The 20889-nt window shown below is 41.3% G+C and overlaps 1 protein-coding gene and 1 long non-coding RNA gene across 2 annotated transcripts in view; both read right to left on the bottom strand.

Annotated features, from left to right (window-relative positions):
* Positions 1-12170, bottom strand: part of msrb2 (methionine sulfoxide reductase B2) — a 46383-nt gene extending 34213 nt beyond the window's left edge. The window contains exon 1 of the mRNA XM_041184733.1: positions 12007-12170. Within this exon, the coding sequence (XP_041040667.1) occupies positions 12007-12118 (112 nt within the window). The 5' untranslated portion in view covers positions 12119-12170. The remainder of the gene's footprint in view (positions 1-12006) is intronic.
* Positions 1981-11997, bottom strand: LOC121276390. The gene is made up of 3 exons (XR_005942650.1): positions 11417-11997; positions 3649-3789; positions 1981-2113 (listed from the first exon to the last, which is right to left on the bottom strand). It is a non-coding gene; the product is annotated as an uncharacterized LOC121276390 (long non-coding RNA).
* Positions 12171-20889: the final 8719 nt, after the last annotated feature.

Here is a 20889-nt window from a genome sequence, read left to right on the forward strand (position 1 = left end):
GGCATGAAGTTAAAAAGGAAATTAAGGAGGGCATGAAAAAGTTGGCAAGTAAAATCAAGGACAACCCACCAATATTTTGTAGATACACATAGAGCAAGAGGGTAATTAAGGAAACAGTAGGGCTTATTAGAGATCAAAATGGTAACCTGTGTGTGGAGGTGGAAGACGTGGATGTGGTTTTTGCTAAGGAGGATTTTGAAATATTAATTGGGAGAAACATAACAAAAGGGGAAATATTAAGGGAGTTGCTTAGCATCCTTAAAAATGGATAATTTGCCAGGCCCAGATGAAACAAACCATTAGTTACTAAGAGAGGTAAGGGAGAAAATAGCAGAGCCTCTAACCATCAATTTCCAATCCTCCCTGGCTATGGGTATGGTACTTGAGGGCTGCTAATGTGGTTCTTTTATTTAAAAAGGGAGAAAGGAATAAACTGGTAATTATAGGTCAGTTAGCCTAACCTTTGCAGTGGATTGTTGAAAAATTGTTGGAAAATATTCTGAAAGACACTATAAATCACCATTTAGATAGGCACAGATTAATCACAGTCATCATGGATTTGTTAAGTAGTAGTTGTGTTTGACTAACTTGGTTGAATATTTGAGCTAATAAAGACAGTTGATGAGAACCCTGCATTTGATATAGTCTGCAAGGATCTTAGCATAGTAGACTGGTCAGAAAAATAAAAACCGTGGGATCCATGGGCAGTGGCAAGTTGGATCTTGAAATGCTCAGTTGCAGGAGGCAAAGATTGATGGGTGCTTTTATGGCTGGAAGTCTGTTTCCAGTGGGGTTTCACAAGGTTCGGTTATAGGTCCCATGCTTTTTCTGGTATATATCAATGATTTAGATTTAAATGAAGGGTTTATGATTAATAACTTTACAGAACTGGCTGCATAGTTCATACTGAGGAAGAAAGCAGTAGGCTGCAGGAGAATATCAATAGACTGGTCAGGTGGGCAGAAAAGTGGCAAATGGAATTCAATCTGCAGAAGACTGAGGTAATGATTTTTGGGAGGGTAAACAAAGCGAGGAAATACACAGTAAGTGGCAGAATATTGAGATGGTGCTGACATAGTGGTATTGTCACTGACTAATATTCCAGAGACCCAGGGTAATGCTCTGGGGACCTGGGTTCAAATCCCACCATGGCAGATGGCGAAATTTAAATTAAATAAAAATCTGGAATTAAAAGTCTGATGATAACCACAAAATCATTGCTGATTCTTGTAAAAAAACCCATCTGGTTCACTAATGTCCTTTAGGGATGGAAATCTACTGTCCTTACCTGGTCTGACCAACATGTGACTCCAGACCCACAGCAATGCAGTTGACTCTTAAATGCCCTCTAAACAAGGGCAATTAAGGATGGGCAATAAATGCCGGCCTAACCAGCGACGCACAAATCCAATGAACGAATAAAAAAAAGCATAGAGGAACAGAGGGATCTTGGAGGACATGTCAATAGATTCCTGAAGGGAACTGGACAGGTAGATAGGTGGATAAGAATGCATATGGGATACTTTCCTGTATTAGTCAAAGCATAGAATATAAGAGCAGAGCAGTAATGCTAGAGTTGCGTAAAACTCCAGTTAGGCCACAGATAAAGTGTTGTTCTCATCAACACATTACAGGATGTTATACACTAGAGAGGATAAAGAGGAGATTAATGAGGATGGTGCCAGGAATGAAGTATTTCAGCTATGAGGAATGATTCAACAGGCTGACGGGGATGAGGAAAGATCCAATTGAGTTGTATAAAATTATGAGAAGCCTCAAAGGAATCGATAGGGAGGACTTATTTCTCTCAACAGAGAGGTGAATGACCGGAAGCATAGATTTAGAATAATTGGTAGCAGGATTAGGGGAGAGTTGAGGAGAAACATTTTCACCAGAAGCTGGTGTGGCTATGGAAGTCACTGACTGAAAGAATGGTAAAGGCAGAAACCCTCATTATATTTAAAAAGTACTTGGATACACACCTGATATGCTGTAAACTTCAAGGTCAAGGGACAAGAGCTGGAAAGTGGGGTTAGGCTGGATTGCTCTTTTTGGGCCAGCAAAGACATGAACAACCAAATGGCCTCCTTCTGTGCTAAAACTCTCTATGATCCTATGAAGAAACATAGCAAGAGACCTAGGGTTTAATCAGTTGTCAACAGTGATCTCTACAGGTGATGTAGGGACATGTTGCAGCTGCAAGTCTTCAGTGCACAAGTGGTGAAGCTCATTTATTGACTATTGGCTGAATCAAATGGTCCTCAAGTGCAGATTTAAAGTTCATGTGCACTGATTGCTTCTGGCTGGCACTTTTCAACCAGAGATTCACCATTTGTTAGTTTAGTCACTTGGTAGTACAGAACTTGAGCACTACTAAAAAAAAAGACATGCTGTCAAAGCTTTATGACTTGCACTCATCAGGACAGATGCAAGAATACCAAATTTCAAAAGGAGAAACAATTTATATTGCATGAGTAAACGGTGCTGATTGGTTGAAAAGTCAGCTCTGATTGCCATGGAGAATGAACCATGGAATTATTGTCATCCATGCTCTTACTTAATTCAAAAAAGGCACAATGCCTGAGGATGTTTCTTATGCCTCTAGAGGACAGGCCCTTGTGTATGAATATATGTAGCTTCTAGCAAACATAAGTGAGCCACATTGCGAACCCAAATGATAATCTTAAATTGGTTGTTAGCGTAATTCTTAGCACACTTGGAATTATTCAGCAAGTGTTGTCTAATCGCAGAATCAATCTAAGGTTAGATATTACATTCTGAGTTTTGCAAGCAATTTATTAATTTTTTGATGCTTTAATCATGAGGCACATTAACATCTGGTTTGTGACGAGGATTAAATAGAATCATACTTCAAAAACAAGGCTTACATTTTAACCAATGGAAACAACTCTGGAGTGTATCTTCCTAGAATTATTTTTGAATTATAGTTTTATACAATCTCAAGATACATGTATAAAAACAATTAACACATTGCCTTGGGATCAAATGTTTTTCAGCTATGATCCCCTTGAATTGAGACAATCCTGCCATTCAAACCAGAATCACATTTGTTACTCTTTTCTACTAGAATAGAAATCACTTAACTGGCTTTTTAAACAGTGTATCAGTCACTTCGTATGATTGCCTATCGGTGGCCAACATTTTGAGGCATTATTGGCACCAGTTTATAGATGTGGCTTGGAGGATAGTTTATTGGTGTAGTATAACCTGATCTGTTTGACATTCTGCTCTTCCTCCAGGAAACATAAATATGGGAAACCTTATGTTTTTACTTCCAACGTAAGAGTAAAGGAATAAGTGAAAACTCTTCATCCAGTTAGCACCTTGTAAATTTTCCAAAGGGAAAACAAATGAAAAACAATTTGCAAAAAAGTTTGCAAATTTGGCTGTTCAAATATGGCAAATCGAGTTCTGCTTTAAGGCATCTCTTTTTATACATTCCAAGATGTTACACACTTGTTTTTACACATAGAATACACATGTTGTCCTCATTTTTCTGAAAGCCCTAATGGAGTCAGTCTTACAGCACTTTTGTTTGACACTGCAGTGTCAAATTGGTTTTAAAAAACTCAGGGAGTACTTTCTGAGCACTTCTACATCACATTCAGTATTGATTTTAGTGTTTACCAAATGTAGGCGAACCTAATCGTGCTCTCCAATTTTAATGGCAGAGTTTTCTCCAGAGCGGGGACATTGTAAATGGAGCCAGGCAGTATAAATTAGGTATAAAAACAGAAAACGCTGGAAAAACCTGCAGTCTGACGGCATCTGTGGAGAGACAAACAGAGTTAACATTTCAAGCCCATACGACTTTTCAAATATAAATTAGGTAGTGCCTGATTGGAACGGAATGAAAGAATGTGGATTTATGTACACCCTTTCACAACCTCAGGATGTTTTATGGCATTCCAAAGCCAATGAGGTATTTTGAAGTAAAAACAGAAAATGCTGGCAAAACTCAGGTCTGGCAGCATCTGTGGAGAGAGAAACAGAGTTAACATTTTGAGTCCACGTGGCTCTTCTTCAGAGCTAAAGAGTAGAAATATGATGGACTTTATATGGTTTAGGGCTGGGGGGTGGGGGTGGAGCAGGTGAAGCAAAATAGAAGGTCAGCAATAGGTGGGGGTGAAGGAGAGATTGGCAAAGATGTCATGGACACAAGATAAAGAGCGTGTTAATGGAAGTGGGGAAGACTAAAGATGCTGATAGTGGCATAAAGGTAAGAGAAGCAGAATGTGCTAATTTATTAATTTTTTGATGCTTTAATGGCAGAACAAGGGTCAGCACTCTGTAAAAGAGCAACATAAAAACAAGTGATAGATGGCCCTGTGTGTGTGTGTGTGTGTGTGTGTGTGGGGGGGTGGTGGTGTTTGGGGGGAAAGGATAAAAAAAGTGAATATATGAATAAGAATAAATAAAATAAATAAAAATCAATGTGTAAAAAGGATTTAAAAAGGGGTAAAGGTAGAAGAGAGTGTTCATGGTCTAAAGTTGTTGAACTTAATGTTAAGTCTAGAAGGTTGTAAAGTGCCTAACCAGAAGATGAGGTGCGGTTCCTCCAGTTTGCGTTGGGCTTCACTGGAACATTGCAGCAGTCCAAGGATGGGCATGAGAGCAAGGTGGTGTGTTGAAATGGGAAGCGATAGGAAAGTCTGGATCATGCTTGCAGACTGAGCAAAGGCAAAGTGGTCTCCCAGTCTGCATTTGGTCTCCCCAGTGTAGAGGAGACCACATTGGGAGCAGTAGGCAAAACTGCAAGTGAAATGCTGCTTCATCTGAAAGAAGTGTTTGGGGCCTTGGATGGTGAGGAGGGAGGAGGTAAAGGTGCAGGTGTTGCACCTTCTGCAACTGCATGGGAAGGTCCGTGGGAAGGAGATGAGGTTTTGGGGGTGATGGAGGAATGGACTAGGGTGTCACAGACAGAACAGTCCCTATGGAATGCTGAAGATGTGTTTGGTGGTGGCATCATGCTGGAGTTGGCGGAAACGGTAGAGGATATCCTTTGAATGCGGAGGCTGATGGGGTGAAATATGAAGACATGGGGGACCCTACCATGGTTTTGGGAGGGAGGGGAAGGGGTGAGGGCAGAGGTATGGGAGATGGGCCAGACAAGGTTGAGGGCCCTGCCAGCCACAGTTGGAGGGAACCTCGGTTCAGGAAGAATTGAGACATGCCAAAAGCACTACTTTGGAAGGTGGCATCATTAGGACAGATGCGACAAAGGTGAAGGAACTGAGAGAATGGGATGGAGTCCTTACAGGAAGCAGGGTGTGAGCAGCTGTAGTTGAGATAGCTGGGGGAGTCGGTGAGCTTGTAATGAATATTGGTAGACAGTCTATCACCAGAAATGGAGACAGAGTGGTCAAGGAAGGGAAGGGAAGTGTCGGAGATGGACCATATGAAGGTGATAAAAGGGTGAAAATTGGAAGCAAAATTGATAAATTTTTGCAGGTCCAGTGAGAGCATGAAGTGGCACCAATACAGTCATCCTTATGCCGAAAGAGTTGTGGGAGGGGGCCTGAGTAGGACTGGAACAAGGAACGTTCCACATACCCCACAAGAAGTGTTCCACGTACCCCACAAGAAGACAGGCATAATTGAGCCCATGTGGGTGCCCATAGTCACACCTTTTATTTGGAAAAAGTGAGACAGGTTAAAGGAAAAATTGTTCAGTGAGAGAACAAGCTCAGCCAGACAGAGGAGCAGTGGCAGTGGATGGGGATTGTTTGGGCCTCTGTTTGAGGAAGAAGCAGAGAGCCCACAGACCATCCTGGTGGGGTATAAAGGTGTAGAGGGATTGGACATCCATGGGGAAGAGGTGACGGTTAGAACCAGGTAACTGGAGACTGTTGATAGGACATATGGCATCAGAAGAATCGCGAATGTAGATGGGAAGAGACTGGGCAAGGGAGAGAGAATGGAGTCAAGATAGGAAGAAATGAGCTCCATGGGGCAGGAACAGGCTGAAACGATCAGTCTACTGGGACAGTCCTGTTTGTGGATTCCAGGGAGGAGGTAGAAGCAGGCTGTCAGGGGTTGGGAGACTATGAGGTTGGAAGCTGTGGAGGGAAGATCTCCAGAGGAGATGAGGCCAGTGACAGTCCTGGAAACAATAGTTTGATGTTCAGTGCTGGGGTCACGGACCAGGGGAAGGTAGGAAGAAGTGTCTGAGAGTTGGTGCACAGCCTCTGCGAGGTAGGGGTCAGTACATCAGACAACAGTACCACCCTTGTTGGCGGGTTTGATAACAAAGTCAGGGTTGGATCTAAAAGAACAGAGTGCAGCAAGTTCAGAAGGAGACAGGGTGGAGTCGGTGGGGGAGCAAAGAAATTGAGATGGTCAATGTCATGCCGACAGTTCTTAATTAAAAGATCGAGAGCAGGTAAGAGGCGAGAGGGATGGGTCCAGGTAGAGGGAGAATACTGGAGGCGGGTGATAGGATCCACTGAACTGGGGGAGGACACCTTTTCTTTATTCGTTCATGGGATATGAGCATCACTGGCTAGGCCAGCATTTATTGCCCATCCCTAATTGCCCTTGTTTGGAGGACATCTAAGAGTCAACCACGTTGCTGTGGGTCTGGAGTCACATGTAGGCCCGGACCAGGTAAGGACAGCAGATTTCCTTCTCTAAAAGACATTAGTGAACGAGATGGGTTTTTACAAAAATCAGCAATGGTTTCATGGTCATCATCCGACTTTTAATTTGATATTTATCAGGTTCAAATTTCACCATCTGCCAATGGTGGGATTCGAACCTGGGTCCCCAGAGAATTACTGTAGGTCTCTGGAATACTAGTCCAGTGATAATACCATTATGCCACTGCCCAAAGAAGTGAGCACGGAGACGAAGGCGGCGGAAAAAAGCTCTGTGTCATGCCAAGCCTGAAATTCATTGAGGTGAGGGCGTAAGGGGATGAAATTGAGTCCTTTATTGAGTACAGAACATTCAGCATCAGAGAGGGGAAGGTCAGAGGGTATGGTGAATACACGGCAAGGCTGGGATTAGCAAAAAGGATGGGGTCAGAGGGACAGGAAGGGGTGGCATTTTGAAGCATAGTCACTATTGTAATGTAGGGAAAGGTAGCGTAGCCAATTTTCACAAAACACCTTGTTTGATCTTAGTCAAAAAGGAATGTAGTAGTAGGGGGATTGACACTGTTCTCTGCAGCAAAAAGCAAGATTCCAGATGGCTATGTTGGCTGCCCAGTGCCAGGTTTGGGACATCAGCTCAGGGCTGGAGAGGAAATTGCAGTGGAAGGGGGAGGATCCAGTTGTCGTGGTCCATGTAGGTACTAATGACATAGGTAGAACATGGAAAGGGGTTCTGCAAAGTCAGTATGAGGAGCTGGGTACCAAAGTAAAATGCAGAACCTCAAAGGTAATAATCTCTGCGTTATTACCTGAGCCATGTGCAAATTGGCATAGGGCAAATAAGATTAGAGGCATGAATGTGTGGCTCAAAGACTGGTGTGGGAGAACTGGGTGCCAGTTTATGGGGCACTGGCATCAGTACTGGGGAAAGTGGGGCATTACTGTTGGGACAGTCTGCACCTGAACCATGCTGGGACAAATGTCCTCGCAAATCGCATAACTAGGGATGTAGAGAGGGCTTTAAACTAAATAAGAGTGGTGCAGGATTAAGCTTGGGTGGAGGTAACAATTCAAGGTGTAGATTCAAGACAGGACAGCAAAATAGTAACATTAGAAATTAGGGTCAGAGAGTGGCAGGAAGGAACAGAGAGAAAAAACCTAAGAATATATCAACCGTCAAGACTAGATGTTACAAAAGGTAACAAAAAGACAAAACTGAAGGTTCTCTATCTGAATGTGCGTAGCATTCATAACAAATTAAATTAATTGATGGCCTACATTGAGGTAAATAAATATGATCTGATAGCAACTACAAAGACATGGCTGCACGAAGACAAAGATTGAGTCTTTAACATTGAGGGGTACATGGCATTCAAGAAGACTAGGAAGTTAGGTAAAGATGGAGGGGTAACACTGTTAATCAAAGTGCGCATTGGTGCAATTGTTAGAGATGACCTTAGTTCAGGAGATCAGGATGCGGAATCACTTTGGGTGGAAATGAGGAATAGTAGGGGAAAAAAGTCATTAGCGGGAGTGGTCTATAGGCCCCCTTAACAGTAGCCACAGTGTAGGACAAAGTATTGGAGAGAAAATATTATGTGTTTATGATAAAGGGACAGCAATAACCATGGGTGATTTTAATCTACATATAAACTGGAAGAATCAGATTGGCAGTAATAGCCTGGATGAGGAGTTCTTGGAATGCTTTCAAGATAGTTTCTTCAAGCAGCACGTTCTGGAACCAACCAGAGAGCTGGTTATATTAGACTTGGTATTGTGTAACGTAACAGGGTTAATTAATGACCCCAGAGTAAAGGCACCCCTAGGTAGCAGTGAACACAATGAGTGAATTTTACATCCAGTTTGAAAGGGAGAAGAGTGGCTCTAAGACTTGTATCTTCAACTTAAATAAGGGCAGCTATGTGGGGATGAAAGCTGAGCTAGCTGAAGTGAACTGGGAAACTAGGCTAGAGGATAAATCAATAGAGAAGCAGTGGAGGACATTTAAGGGGGTATTTCAGAGTATTCAGAATAAGTACATTCCTACTATAGGGAACAATTCTAAGGGGAGGGCCCACCATCCGTGGTTAACTAAAGAAGTTAAGGAAAGCATTAAATTTAAATAGAAAAGATACGACTTTGAAAAAATGAGTGGCAGGACAGATGATTGGTCAGAATATAAAGAACAGCAGAGAATGACTAAAAGGTTAACCAGGAGAAAGAAATTAGAGGAAGAGGGGAAGCTAGCTAGAAATGTAAAAATGGATAGCAAGAGTTTCTACAGGTATTTAAAAATGAAAAAAGAAAAGTGAGTGTTGGTCCTCCAGAGAGTGACAGTGGGGAACTAATAGTAGATAATAAGGAAATGGCAGAAGAAATGAACAAATATTTTGTTTCTGTGTTCGCTATAGAGGATACAAAAAACATTCCAGTAATAGCTGCAAATCAGGACGTGAAAAGGAGAGAGGAACTTGGTGAAATTGAAATCACTAGGGAAACGGTACTGAGCTAATTGATGGAACTACAGGCTGGCAAAACTCCGGGTCCCAATGGACTACATCCTAGGGTCTTAAAAGAGGTGGCTAATGAGGTAGTTGATGCACTGGTGTTTTCCAAAATTCGCTACATTCTGGAAAGGTTCCATCAGACTGGAAAGTAGCAAATATAACCCCTCTATTCAAGAAGGGAGGGAGGCAGAAAACAGGAAACAGGTCAGTTAGCTTGATGCTTGTCGTGGGGAAGTTGTTAGAATCGATCATTAAAGGAGGTTATAGCTGGGCACTTAAAAGAGCTCAAGGCAATAGGGAAGAGTCAGCATGGTTTTGTGAAAGGAAAATCATGTTCAACTAATTTAGTGGAGCTTTTTAAAGGAGCAACATGTGTGATAAAGGGGAGCCTGTAGAAATACTGTACGTGGATTTCCAGAAGGTATTTGATAAGGTGCCACATCAAAGGTTATTACGGAAAATAAAAGTGCATGGTGTAGGGAGTAACGTATTAGCATGGATGGACAATTGGCTGGCTGGCAGAAAGCAGAGAGTATGCAAAAATGGGTCTTTTTCGGAGTGGCAGGATATGATAAGTGGAGTCCCACAGCAATCCGTGCTGGGGCTTCAATTTTTTTACAATTTACATCAATTACTTAAATAAGGGGAGTGAAGGCATGGTAGCTAAATTTGCAGATAACAAAGATAGGTAGGAAAGTATGTTGTGAAGAGGACATGAGGTTGCAGATGGATATAGAATGGTTGAGTGAGTGGGCACAGATCTGGAAAATGGAGTTTAATGTGGGAAAAATGTGGAAGTTGTTTGCTTTGGCAGGAAGAACAAAAAAGCAGAGTATTACTTAAATGGAGAATGGCTGCATAATTCTGAGGTGCAGAGGGATCTAGGTGTTCTAGTACATGAGTCACAAAAATTTAGTATTTGCAGATACAGCAAGTAATTAAGAAGGCAAATGGAATGCTATCCATTATTGAGAGAAAGATTGAACATAAAAGTAAAGATGTTATGCTTGAGTTAAACAGGGCATTGGCGAGACCGCACCACGAATAGAGTGTGCAGTTTTGGTCTCTGTATTTGAGGAAGGATGTAAATGTATTGGAGGTGGTTCAGACTGGACTTGTTTCCATTGGAGTTTAGAAGAGTGAGGGGTGATTTGATTTGATACAAGACCCTGAAAGGTCTTGACAAGGTGGATGTTGAAAGAATGTTTCCTCTTGTGGGTGAGTCCAGAACTAGGGGGCACTATTTTAAAATTAGGGATCACCCTTTTAGGAGAGAGATGAGGAGAATTTTTTCTCTCAGAGGATTGTGCGACTTTGGAACTCTCTGCCTATGGTGGTGGAGTCGGGGCCATAGAATATTTTTAAGACAGAGGTAGATAGATTCTTGTTAGGCGAGGGAATCGAAGGTTATCGGGGTTAGCTGGGAATGTGGAAATCGAAACACAAGAAGATCAGCCATGATCTTATTGAATGGTGGAGCAGGCTCGAAGGGCTGAATGGTCTACCCCAGTTCCTATTTCTTATGTTCTTTTGGAGGTCAGAGGTCAGATCGTGTTTTGGTTTAATACTTGCAAGACAGCAGGGTCGACAATGTACAATGCCTTTTTTTTGTTCATGGGATGTGCCATAGCTGGCCTAATTGCCCTTCAGAGGGCATTTAAGAGTCAACCACATTCCTGTGGGTCTGGAGTCACACATGTAGGCCAGACTAGGTAAGAACAGCAGATTCCCTTCCCTAAAGGGCATTAGTGAACCAAACCAGTGGTTTCATGGTCATCATCTTAATTATGAGAAACAATGGAAACAATGGAAACAAGACTCTTAATTTCAGATTTTTATTCAATTCAAATTTCACCATCTGCAGTGGTGGGATTCAAACCCGAATCCCCAGAGCATCACCCTGGGTCTGTGGAATATTAGTCCAATGACAATACCACTATACCACCGCCTCCCCGTTACTAGCCTAAATTATGTGCTCCACTTTCTGGAGTTGAACTGGATCTCAGCTTTCCGACTCAGGGATAGGAATACGAACGCTACCGCCGGCCAAGGCTGATAGTTGTGCTGTGTATAGTGGGGGAGCTATTGTTGATCACATCATATAGGGCTAATTAGGAACTTCAACTCCCACTATACTTTCGTCAAACAACAAAAGTTTTGGATTTACAATCAAAATACATGACGGCTGCAGGTACCTTGTCCTCCCTATTTATCACGTGTGGCCGTGACGAGGTTTTCTACCCAATAATATAAAGATAAGGTTGAATGGGAAACAGTGATCTGACCTGACCCTACCGTATTGTCAAACCAAATCTTCCCAGGCATCTTTCAAGCAGCGCGAGCATCCAAGGATTTCAACTTTTAAGTACAGACAGATACATTTGTTCTCTGTTTTGACCCAGACCAGCTCAGAAGAATGTCGCTTCAAAGTAAGCACAAAAAAAAATCCTACATTTGCCAATCCCTCCTCTCGAGTTAGTCCCAAACAATTCCTGACCGCTCACTCCGTTCGAGCCGGCAGGAAAAGCTCATAAAGGATCGCTTTAAAAATAAGAGCCGGGGAATGCATTGTCCCGATGTTTTCGTTTTGCCATTTTAACTTTATGACCAGTGAAACGCCAATATGTTACACGACTCGCTCGAGAGGATTAAAATTTAACATCCCGTTACATTTCCAATCAATATCCAGCGTAGCGTTTCAAATCACTTGGTAAACGCATTCACATCAATATGCGGACCAGCTGTTTATCTTTCTACTCAAAAGCAGCTCCTCCCCGCAAAACCCCAGAAATCGCAGAGTGGAAATTTCCACTCCAACCTGCTGCAGAGTATCCAGCTTTTAACTGATGATCAGATCCCAACAAACCAACATCAGCTCCACCTACCCGTCATTGTATAAACATGTCGTGGCCACTGAGAACTCATCGATGCAATGAGGGCTTTGGGAAAGTTTTCCCTGAAGAAAACTTTGGAAAAACGAGCAACAAACCCAGCCATGATTCTCACAGTCTCCTTCCCCAGTCACTGGAGCCTCAGAATCCACTCAGCCCCTCCCATCCCCCCCGCCGGCCTCGCTGACGTCATAAGTGTATTAGCATATTTTACCATATTTGTCAGTGTGTCAAAGGGTAATACAGCAAGATTCCCCACTGGGTGCAGAGAGACAAGCGAAAGAGCTGGATGATGGTGCTTTTTAAACATTGGATTATCATTTCTTTACCTCATTCCCAGGCCGAAATAGAGTGACGTTTGTTTCAGTGTGCATGTTTAAACGTGTATTGCCTTCAAATGTGTATATCCCCTTTCCTTTAATTGTGTTGTTTCAGAAAAGGAATGATTCTGTGAACAAAGAAAGACTTGAATTTACTTTATCTCTGATAACCCTGTTTGAGGTCTTGTTGGACAATCCTTGGGAGTTTCCAGGTGCATGGCGAAGATAAATTAAGGGGATTTTTATTTCAGTGCTTGTTTTCGTCAGTATTCAGTTTAGCCAAGCACAGCAATTAAACAATGCTTTAGTATTCGAGTCGTTCAATGAATGGGAAAGTCTGCTTATCGAAATTGAATTGGAATATAAAACCTTACTTAAATGTAACTTAGACCCACTCTACACTGAAAATGATATACAGTGTTACTTAAACTAAGCTTTGTCTCAGTTAATCATTGTCAGCAATGCCTCCATTTTATGGCTGTAATTAGAAAAATGAGAACAGCAATTACTGTTGGCATGTTGTGCTATTAATTTTAGGATAATATGATATATGAATGTAAACATTGATTTCTTCTGTAGTGAATTGACTATGTAAGGCAAAAGGTGAGAGCTATAGGAAAAATTTGGTGGAGTTGACCACCTGTGTTAACTCTTGCATCTGGCGCTCAGCCATTGCTTCATGCCTTTGAAGATGTCACACCTGCAAGTGTCACATTTCTAGGTCTGGCATCTCAAAGTGGCCTACTTCAGGGCACGATCATGAGGCACAAATGGTTGATTGGCTAAAATTTTGTGGCGGTGCTCCCATGTGGCTGCTGATCTTGTCCTTCTAGATGGCAGAGGTCACAAGTTTGGAAGTTGCTGGTGAAGCAGTCTTGGTGCAGTGCCTCTTGTAGACAGTACGCAGTACTGCAACTGTGCGTCAATGGTGGAGGGAGTGAATGTTTAAGGTGGTGGATGGGGTGCTGATCAAGTGGGCTGCTTTGTCTGGGATGGTGTCGAGCTTGTGTTGTTAGGGTTGCACTCATCCAGACAAATGGAAAGTATTCCATCACACTCCTGACTTGAGCCTTGTAAATGGTGGACAGCTTTTGGAGAGTCCAGAGGTGAGTTACTTGCTGAAGAATTCCCAGCCTTTAACCTGAGCCACAATATTTATATGGCTGGTCGAGTTCAGCTTCTGGGCAATGGTAACCCCCAGGATGTTGAAGGTGGGGGATTCACAACACAATAGCAATGCCATTGAATGTCAATGGGAGGTGGTCATTGCCTGGCACTTGTGTGGTGTGAATGTTACTTGCCACTTATCAGTCCAAGCCTGAATTTTGTCCCAATCTTATTGCATATGGATATGGTATGTTTCCACCATTTGTGGATGGTGCTGAACATTCTGCAATCCTCAGCGAACATCTTCACTTCAGACCTTATGATGGAAAGGAAGACTACATTTCAAAATTACTTCACCGGTGCTTTGGGACACCCTGTGGTCATGAAAGGTGTATATAAATGCATTTCTTCCATTTTTACTTGCTAGCCCACAACCCATATGCTTCCCAATCTTCCACCCACTCACCTATCCACTCCAGATCTATCCACCTTCTCAGTTCTACCTGCTTTTCTCCTAATAATCTTGATCATTTCCCAGCCTGATAGCTCACTCATCCTTTTCCCTGAGTATCTCTCAATTCAGGTGTTTGCATGTCCATTAGTCAACTCTTCCACAATTCTCTTTGTTGTAATATTTCTAAGGTATTGCTTCAGGAAACCATGTAGACACATCCATTATTGTCAACAAATACTAATTTTAGTCTTAGGGAGATCCTAGTAAAAGGCTGCTCAAATGTTTGATTTGGTGCCAGCTTAATCACTGCTTATGGTTTCCCTATCACCTGACATGTGTGACATGTTCTACAGAATTTGACTATATCTCAAAGCAATCCAGGCCAATAAAGATATTTTTGTATTTTTGCCTGTGTCTTTTTAATTCCTAAATGCCCCCCCTATTGGAATTTCATGAGCTGTTCTCTGTATTTCATTTTTATATCCAGATGGTATAACAACCTGATACACTTCCATCCATTTTTCATCTGCTGAAACTTGATACGGTCACCACTTTCTCATTAACCCATTACCCTTACGGTAATAACATTCTCGAATACACTCTACCTCTGTTTCTGAGTAAGCTGTCTGATATAACTGCTTTTCTCATGGATCCTTTTGCTGTAACTCTACAAACTGCCTTGAGCTAAACACTTCAGCTGCATTCTTTTCCATTCTCTCTTCCTGAACAATCTTATCAAAGATTGAACTTCAACACCTTTTTCCTGCCTTTTAACTTCCTCTTCTTCCTGTTTCAACCTGTAAGCTTGTGATTTCATTATCTCACAATTTGGAAACAATCCAGGATGCTCTTTCTGCAACAATTCTGTTGAAAGTACCTCTACAGGCTGCCCAATTACCATAGGCATCATCCACATTTGTGACCCAGCTATATCATTACCTAAAATAAATTGAACCCCTGCAATGGGCAATTTTTCCACTACTCCAACAATTACCTCCCCTGTTTTCCACTCGCTCTTTAAATTTACTTTCCACAATGGAATAGGTTTAGCATCTCTATGAATCCCACTTATTATCACCTGTTCCTGCAATACTCCTTCTGAACAACAAATATCACTACCCCATAACATTAAAGATTGAATAGCCCTTGTGTCTCTCAAAATTGTAATATCTTTATCTGCTCCACCCTGTACATATCAAAAGACCTTCCCTTCGCATACAAAATCTTTAAACATTTCTGCAACCTGGTCCTTGGAACTCCCTTGGGTAAATTGTGAACACATTCCCACCTCTTTACCTATTACTGATTCTTCCTGCTTTTACCTGTACGCAAACCACTGGTTTCTCCTGTGCCTGAACCTCAGAATCCACAGTACTTTTACTTCCAGAACTTTTCTGCATCCCAATAATAACAACAGATTTTCCCTGCAATTTCCACCACATTGACTTTCTGTGCCTAACTTTATTATGATGAAAGCACCTCAATTTTTGAATGTCACTTCTACCCTCAGCACTTTCCTTTTTAGTCTGAGAAAAAAAACTTACTGGGAATATCCAACTATATCTTCTCTTCCCTGACTACCTACCTTCCTTTCACCTTTTCACTTTCTACCCTCTTCTGATTTAAAAGGGTAAAAAAAAAGGTTTAGATATATGAACCAACTCATAATCATCAGCTATCTCTGCTGCTTGTCTTACCGTTTTAACTCTCTGTTCCTTCACGAGTTCTCACTACTGAAGGAATTGAATCTTTAGATTCTTCCAAAAGAATTTCTTTTCTAAGAGCTGCATATGTTGTCTCTACCTTTGATGCTTGTATTCACTTTATTTTACTCTCTCAAATGCAATATAAGTTTGCCCAGGCTGTTTCCTTATATTCTTAAATTTCTGCCTGGATGCCTCAAGAGCCAACTCATATACACTCAAAATAGCCTTTATAACCACATCATAATCCACCAATGCTTGGTCTGACAGTGAAGCGTTAACCTCATGAGCTCTACCCACTAACCTAGACTGTAAAAGCAATGTCCAGTTTTCTTGTGGCCATTTCATCTGTTGAGCTATCTTCTCAAATGGCATAAAGAACACCTCTACATCCCTCTCTTTGAATTTCGGAAGAGTTTGCACAAATTTAAACATTTCCCCACTGGGTTTTAGGTTAAAGGTTTTTTCATCATCAGAACTCTCCTCAGCATCTGAGGTCTTTTTTTAAAGTCCAGCTTTTTAAGTTGGTACTCTCTGTCTCTTTTCTTCTCCTCCTCTTCCAGTGCTAACTTTTTCCCTCTGCAGGTCAAGTTTTCATATTTCCATTTTTCTTTGAAATAATCTCACTTCCTCCCTTTCTTTTCCTGCTGCCTCTAGTTCATTTTTTTTCATTTCAATTGTTTGTTCAAATTCAAGCTTCTTCATTTGGAACTGAAGTCTCACTACTTCCAGCTGTGACTCACTAGTGTCAGGTGTCACTTCCAACTTCAAATGCTGTGCTTTTGCTTCAACTATGTCTGCTTTCTTTCCCTCTAGAGGTAATTTCAGCTGCAACATATCAGTCAACTCTGATAACTTAGCCTTCGATACTTTTTATAACCCAATTATACCTTCTACTACCAATAAAGCTTCAGCCATGGTTATAGTCATTTTTGCAGTCTCACCACTTTAAAAATCCCACACACCAACTCCTGAATTCAAAGTGCTTCTCGTACTCATAACCTTAAGATTCACCAACTCCAAACCAATCAAGGAATTTCAAATATCCTGCAAAAACCCCTCCAATTTGTTATGATATGGCAGATGATGTGTGCCAGGTGGACCAAATCCATGAGGGAAACTTAATCACACTATCACAATGGTTTTGCAATTTGTATTTATTTGGAGATGTGTGCACTGAATTCAGAAGTAATAAGTCCACCAGACTTTGAGATTTTAAAAAAATGAAATTAAAATATTTATTAACAAAAGAAAAGATTTCAAGCACATACATAAGATTACAAACTACTATAATGACTCCTAAAATTCCTAATTAATCTAACTCCCAGTTACACCCCCTTTTAGACAATGGCCCAAAAATAGATTTTAGATTTTAAACAAATCCAGCAAATTAACACAATACCCTGGACAGTGGAATTCCAAATGGCTCTTCTCCAGCTTCAGTTTCAATAGACAGCAGACTTTACATAAGCACAAGTACTGTTGGCTTAATTAAAGCTATTTCAAACACTTCTGTTAGATTTCATGATGCATACTCTGACACATAGCCTCATTCTCCTTTATATATGTTTCTCTTTTTTTGACATGTAAATTCTATTATTTCATATGTCTTTAAAATTGTATCTTCATCATAACATAAAAGCTTTCATGTTGCTACTATTTTTTGTCAGTAACCTTTGGGAAAATAAACACATTTCTTAGCCTTGCTTAGCTGGCTAATTGTAAACAGACTAAAATCCCCTTGGAAATACAAATCTCCCTTCATCTATCTAAAAATGCAAATTCCCTTCACATCTTGCATGCTAAGCCAGCATCCATGTTTACTCATTAGCATGTCAAGCACCTAGCTTATTTTGATGAGTCAAAGCTTGCAGTCTACCTGACTCCAGATGTAAGTAAATCACACACAGACAGACCCAACCACTTACCCCCATAAACCTACTTTATAATAAACCAGAAAAATATTATGAAAATTATTACACTTTCATGATAATGTGAAATCAATCATGTAGCACTAATCCTGTAATGGATGCTGAAGATCTGAAATAAAAACAGAAAATGCTGGAAAAACTCAGCAGATCGGGCAGCATCTTTGAAGAGAGAAGCAGAGTTAACGTTTTGAGTTCAATATGACTCCTCTTCGGAACAGGGAAAACAACACTTTGTGAGCACTGTCATGGGAAATTAACATTATATGTTATAATGGTGTAATACTTCTGTCATTGTTAGTAGCATAGCCCTGCTTCACCATGAGCAATGTGGTAGGCAATCAAATAATATCTTGAAAATATAAATCTTTCAGGTACTGTACGCTGTATAAAAGACAGTTCTCCTTGTTATAGTGCTTCTAAACCTATGGGTTAGCTCTAATTCTTTAAATGAAATCTTCAACATACACTGAATTTGGGTCTATGAAATGGTATCAAATAGAGGAATAATTTTTGTGCATGTCATAGAGTCATAAGCCTGAATTTGCAAAGTTGGACCATTCCCAGCTCCATAAACTCAGCCAAGCAAAAAGATGCCCCGGATGTTTTCAGACCAAGGGTCAGGTGAAAATGGGAGTTGGGGGAGCAACCCCAGAAAGAACTTGTGGCTGCCCCGTGTTGAGGTGTACTGGGAGAAAGGTCTGCCTTGGTGCTCCGGCACTTTGTCAAAGATACCAAAAAAACGAACAAAATAAAAAACAGCCCTCTAGCCCTCACTACCCCCTCACACCTCTACACATCCCTATGCCACCTCAGGCCCCTTACCCCCTCATACCATCCATGCCAACTTCTGCCTGCCATCCCCCATGGCCCTTTATAGCCCCTATGTCAACCTGTGCTCTCCATCCACCACACCCCCCCACTCCATGGCCCCTTATAGACTCTGTGCCAACCAATGCCCTCCACAAGCCCCCCCATCCCCACCCCATGGCACTTTATAGCCCCTATACCAACCTCTGGCCTCCACCTTTATAGCCCCTTTGCCAACTTAATGCCAACTCATGCACCCACCCACCACCCTTTGCCCTTACAACCACCATGGAAACTTGAGATTAAATAAAGTTCTTAAGTGTCTATTGATGAATTTTCCCTTAAAAAAGCACTCTCATGGATAAAACACATTAATTACATTTAACTTCCTTTAGCCCCTTATAAAAACAGCTTTTGTATTCATAGTCCCACTTCAAAGTGTTTATAACCATTTGGAGCTGTCAATCAAACTTTGAACTGACAGGCACACCACTGTGATAAAAGGTTGTGAAATCAGTCATGTAACATTAATCCTGTAATGATAACCCCCAGGCTTATGTCAACTGAGTGAAATAGCAAGCACCGATCTATTTAAAGCTGTAGACAGTGGTTTAAGGGCAGGACTTTTAAACCCCTTGACAACTTGACAGTTGTTTTGACTGTTCTTTTGAAGTTCTTTTGAAATTTCTTTTGACAGGTCTCTTGACAGTTCATTTAACAGTTGATAGTTCTAATGAGCTTCAGAGTTCCAATGAATTTTTGCATATTTTATGCACTTCTTGACTAATTTTAACAATCCCAGAGGGCACCTGACCTCTCCCAAAGGTATCCTGGGACCATATCCAAAAGGGTACCTTACCTTTCGAAAAGGGTACGCTACCTTCCCAAAGAACTCCGGCAGCTTTAGACCTTCTCCTACCAGGTCAAAAGTGTTCAAATCATGTTTTGAATATCTCACTAATGAAAATCAGAGCTGACTGAAAGCAGCTGCACTTTAATATGTGAAGTTGCCTCCATTAACCACGAATGTGCGTATTAGATCCCACCTCCATTCCCCTACTGCAAAAATGGTGGAGGTGGGATTCGGGTGTGGGACATCCAGATCCAGGCCTCTGCCACCATTTTCACTAAGCCGGCGAGCCTCTCCATCTGTGAAAAAATTCTAGCCATGATCATTTACAGCACAGGAGATCATTCAGCCCATTGAGTCCATGCCGGTTCTCCTCTGAGCAATCCAGCGAGTCGCACTTCTCTGCTCGATCCCCGAAGCCCTGTAAGTTAATTTCCTTCAAGTGTCTATCTGATTTCGTTTTGGATTCATTGATTGTTTTCACTTCCACCACCCCCATAGGCAGTGAGTTCACGTCATTATCACCCGCTGCATAAAAAAGTTCCTTTAAGAAAGCCTAGACTCATGCTTGTATCATTACGACAACAACGCATATGTATGTAGCGCCTTTAATGTGTTACAGCCACATGAGGCAGGGTAAAAATTCAGCCCCTGATTTACCACTCTAGGCTGGCTGTAACAGGGTTTTGTGGTGAATTTAGCAAGGATGTGCTTTGCCAAGACTGCTGGAGTCCCACTGTGCACTCTTTCAGATTATAAAGAATTAATCAGATGGGTTTTCTGAGTTTAAATCTAAGAACAAGGTAAGTTTATTGAAGCTACTTCCCGAATTTAAAAAACGAGGTAAATTGCAACTACCATTCATAAACACACACATTTCTTGGGCCGCACACATATACTAGTACAAATGGTAGAATGAGAGGATAGATTTAAAGATATTTTATAGTTTGTGAAGGAAAGTAAACAATCAAAGGAATATACAGTTAACTGTCCTTTGGCTGGTCTCAATGCAGTGATTCCATGTTGCAGCCGTTCAGTTTTCTCCATTGGTGTAGTTGTATGGAGCAGATTTCCATGTTTTATTCCCAAAAATTCTTGGTTTGCAGTAGATTTCTCTTCGTAAGATAGTTCTTTGAAAATTGGACGCAATACTTTCAAGAGAGAGAGACCCGTAGCTTTCAGTATATCCTTCTGATCCCTCCTCTGACTTGGTAAAAAACAGGTCTTAAAAAGCTTTGCTGGCTGTACATGCCCATTCCAAGACACTTCAGAGGAGTCTTATCTAACAAAATTTGGCCCCAAGCTACGTAAGGAGATATTAAGGTGGTGACAAAAAGTTTAGTCATGGATGTAGCTTTTAAGGAGCATTTTCCAGGAGGAAAGAGAGGAAAAGAGGCGGAGCGGTTAGGGAATAAATTACAGAGAATGGAGTCTTGGAAGCTGAAGGCATGGCTGCCAAATAAATGATTCCAAAGCTGAATCCCAAACTAATTAGTTCATGGACTAGTAAGGAATTCTTTACCAATTCCCAGCAAGGCTGTAGAAGCATTGCCTTATAGCAGGAAAACATGCCATTAGATGACGAAGGAGAACATCCTGACATTAATCACCAAAGTTACTATAATATCTTTGTACCTACTGTTGTTTAAGCAATTGATGAAAACTGACAGATTGACCCTTGGAGGAGAATAACCTTATTAAGAAA

Source organism: Carcharodon carcharias, chromosome 3 (genome assembly GCF_017639515.1).
Source record: "Carcharodon carcharias isolate sCarCar2 chromosome 3, sCarCar2.pri, whole genome shotgun sequence".
In the NCBI taxonomy this organism is placed as follows: domain Eukaryota; kingdom Metazoa; phylum Chordata; class Chondrichthyes; order Lamniformes; family Lamnidae; genus Carcharodon; species Carcharodon carcharias.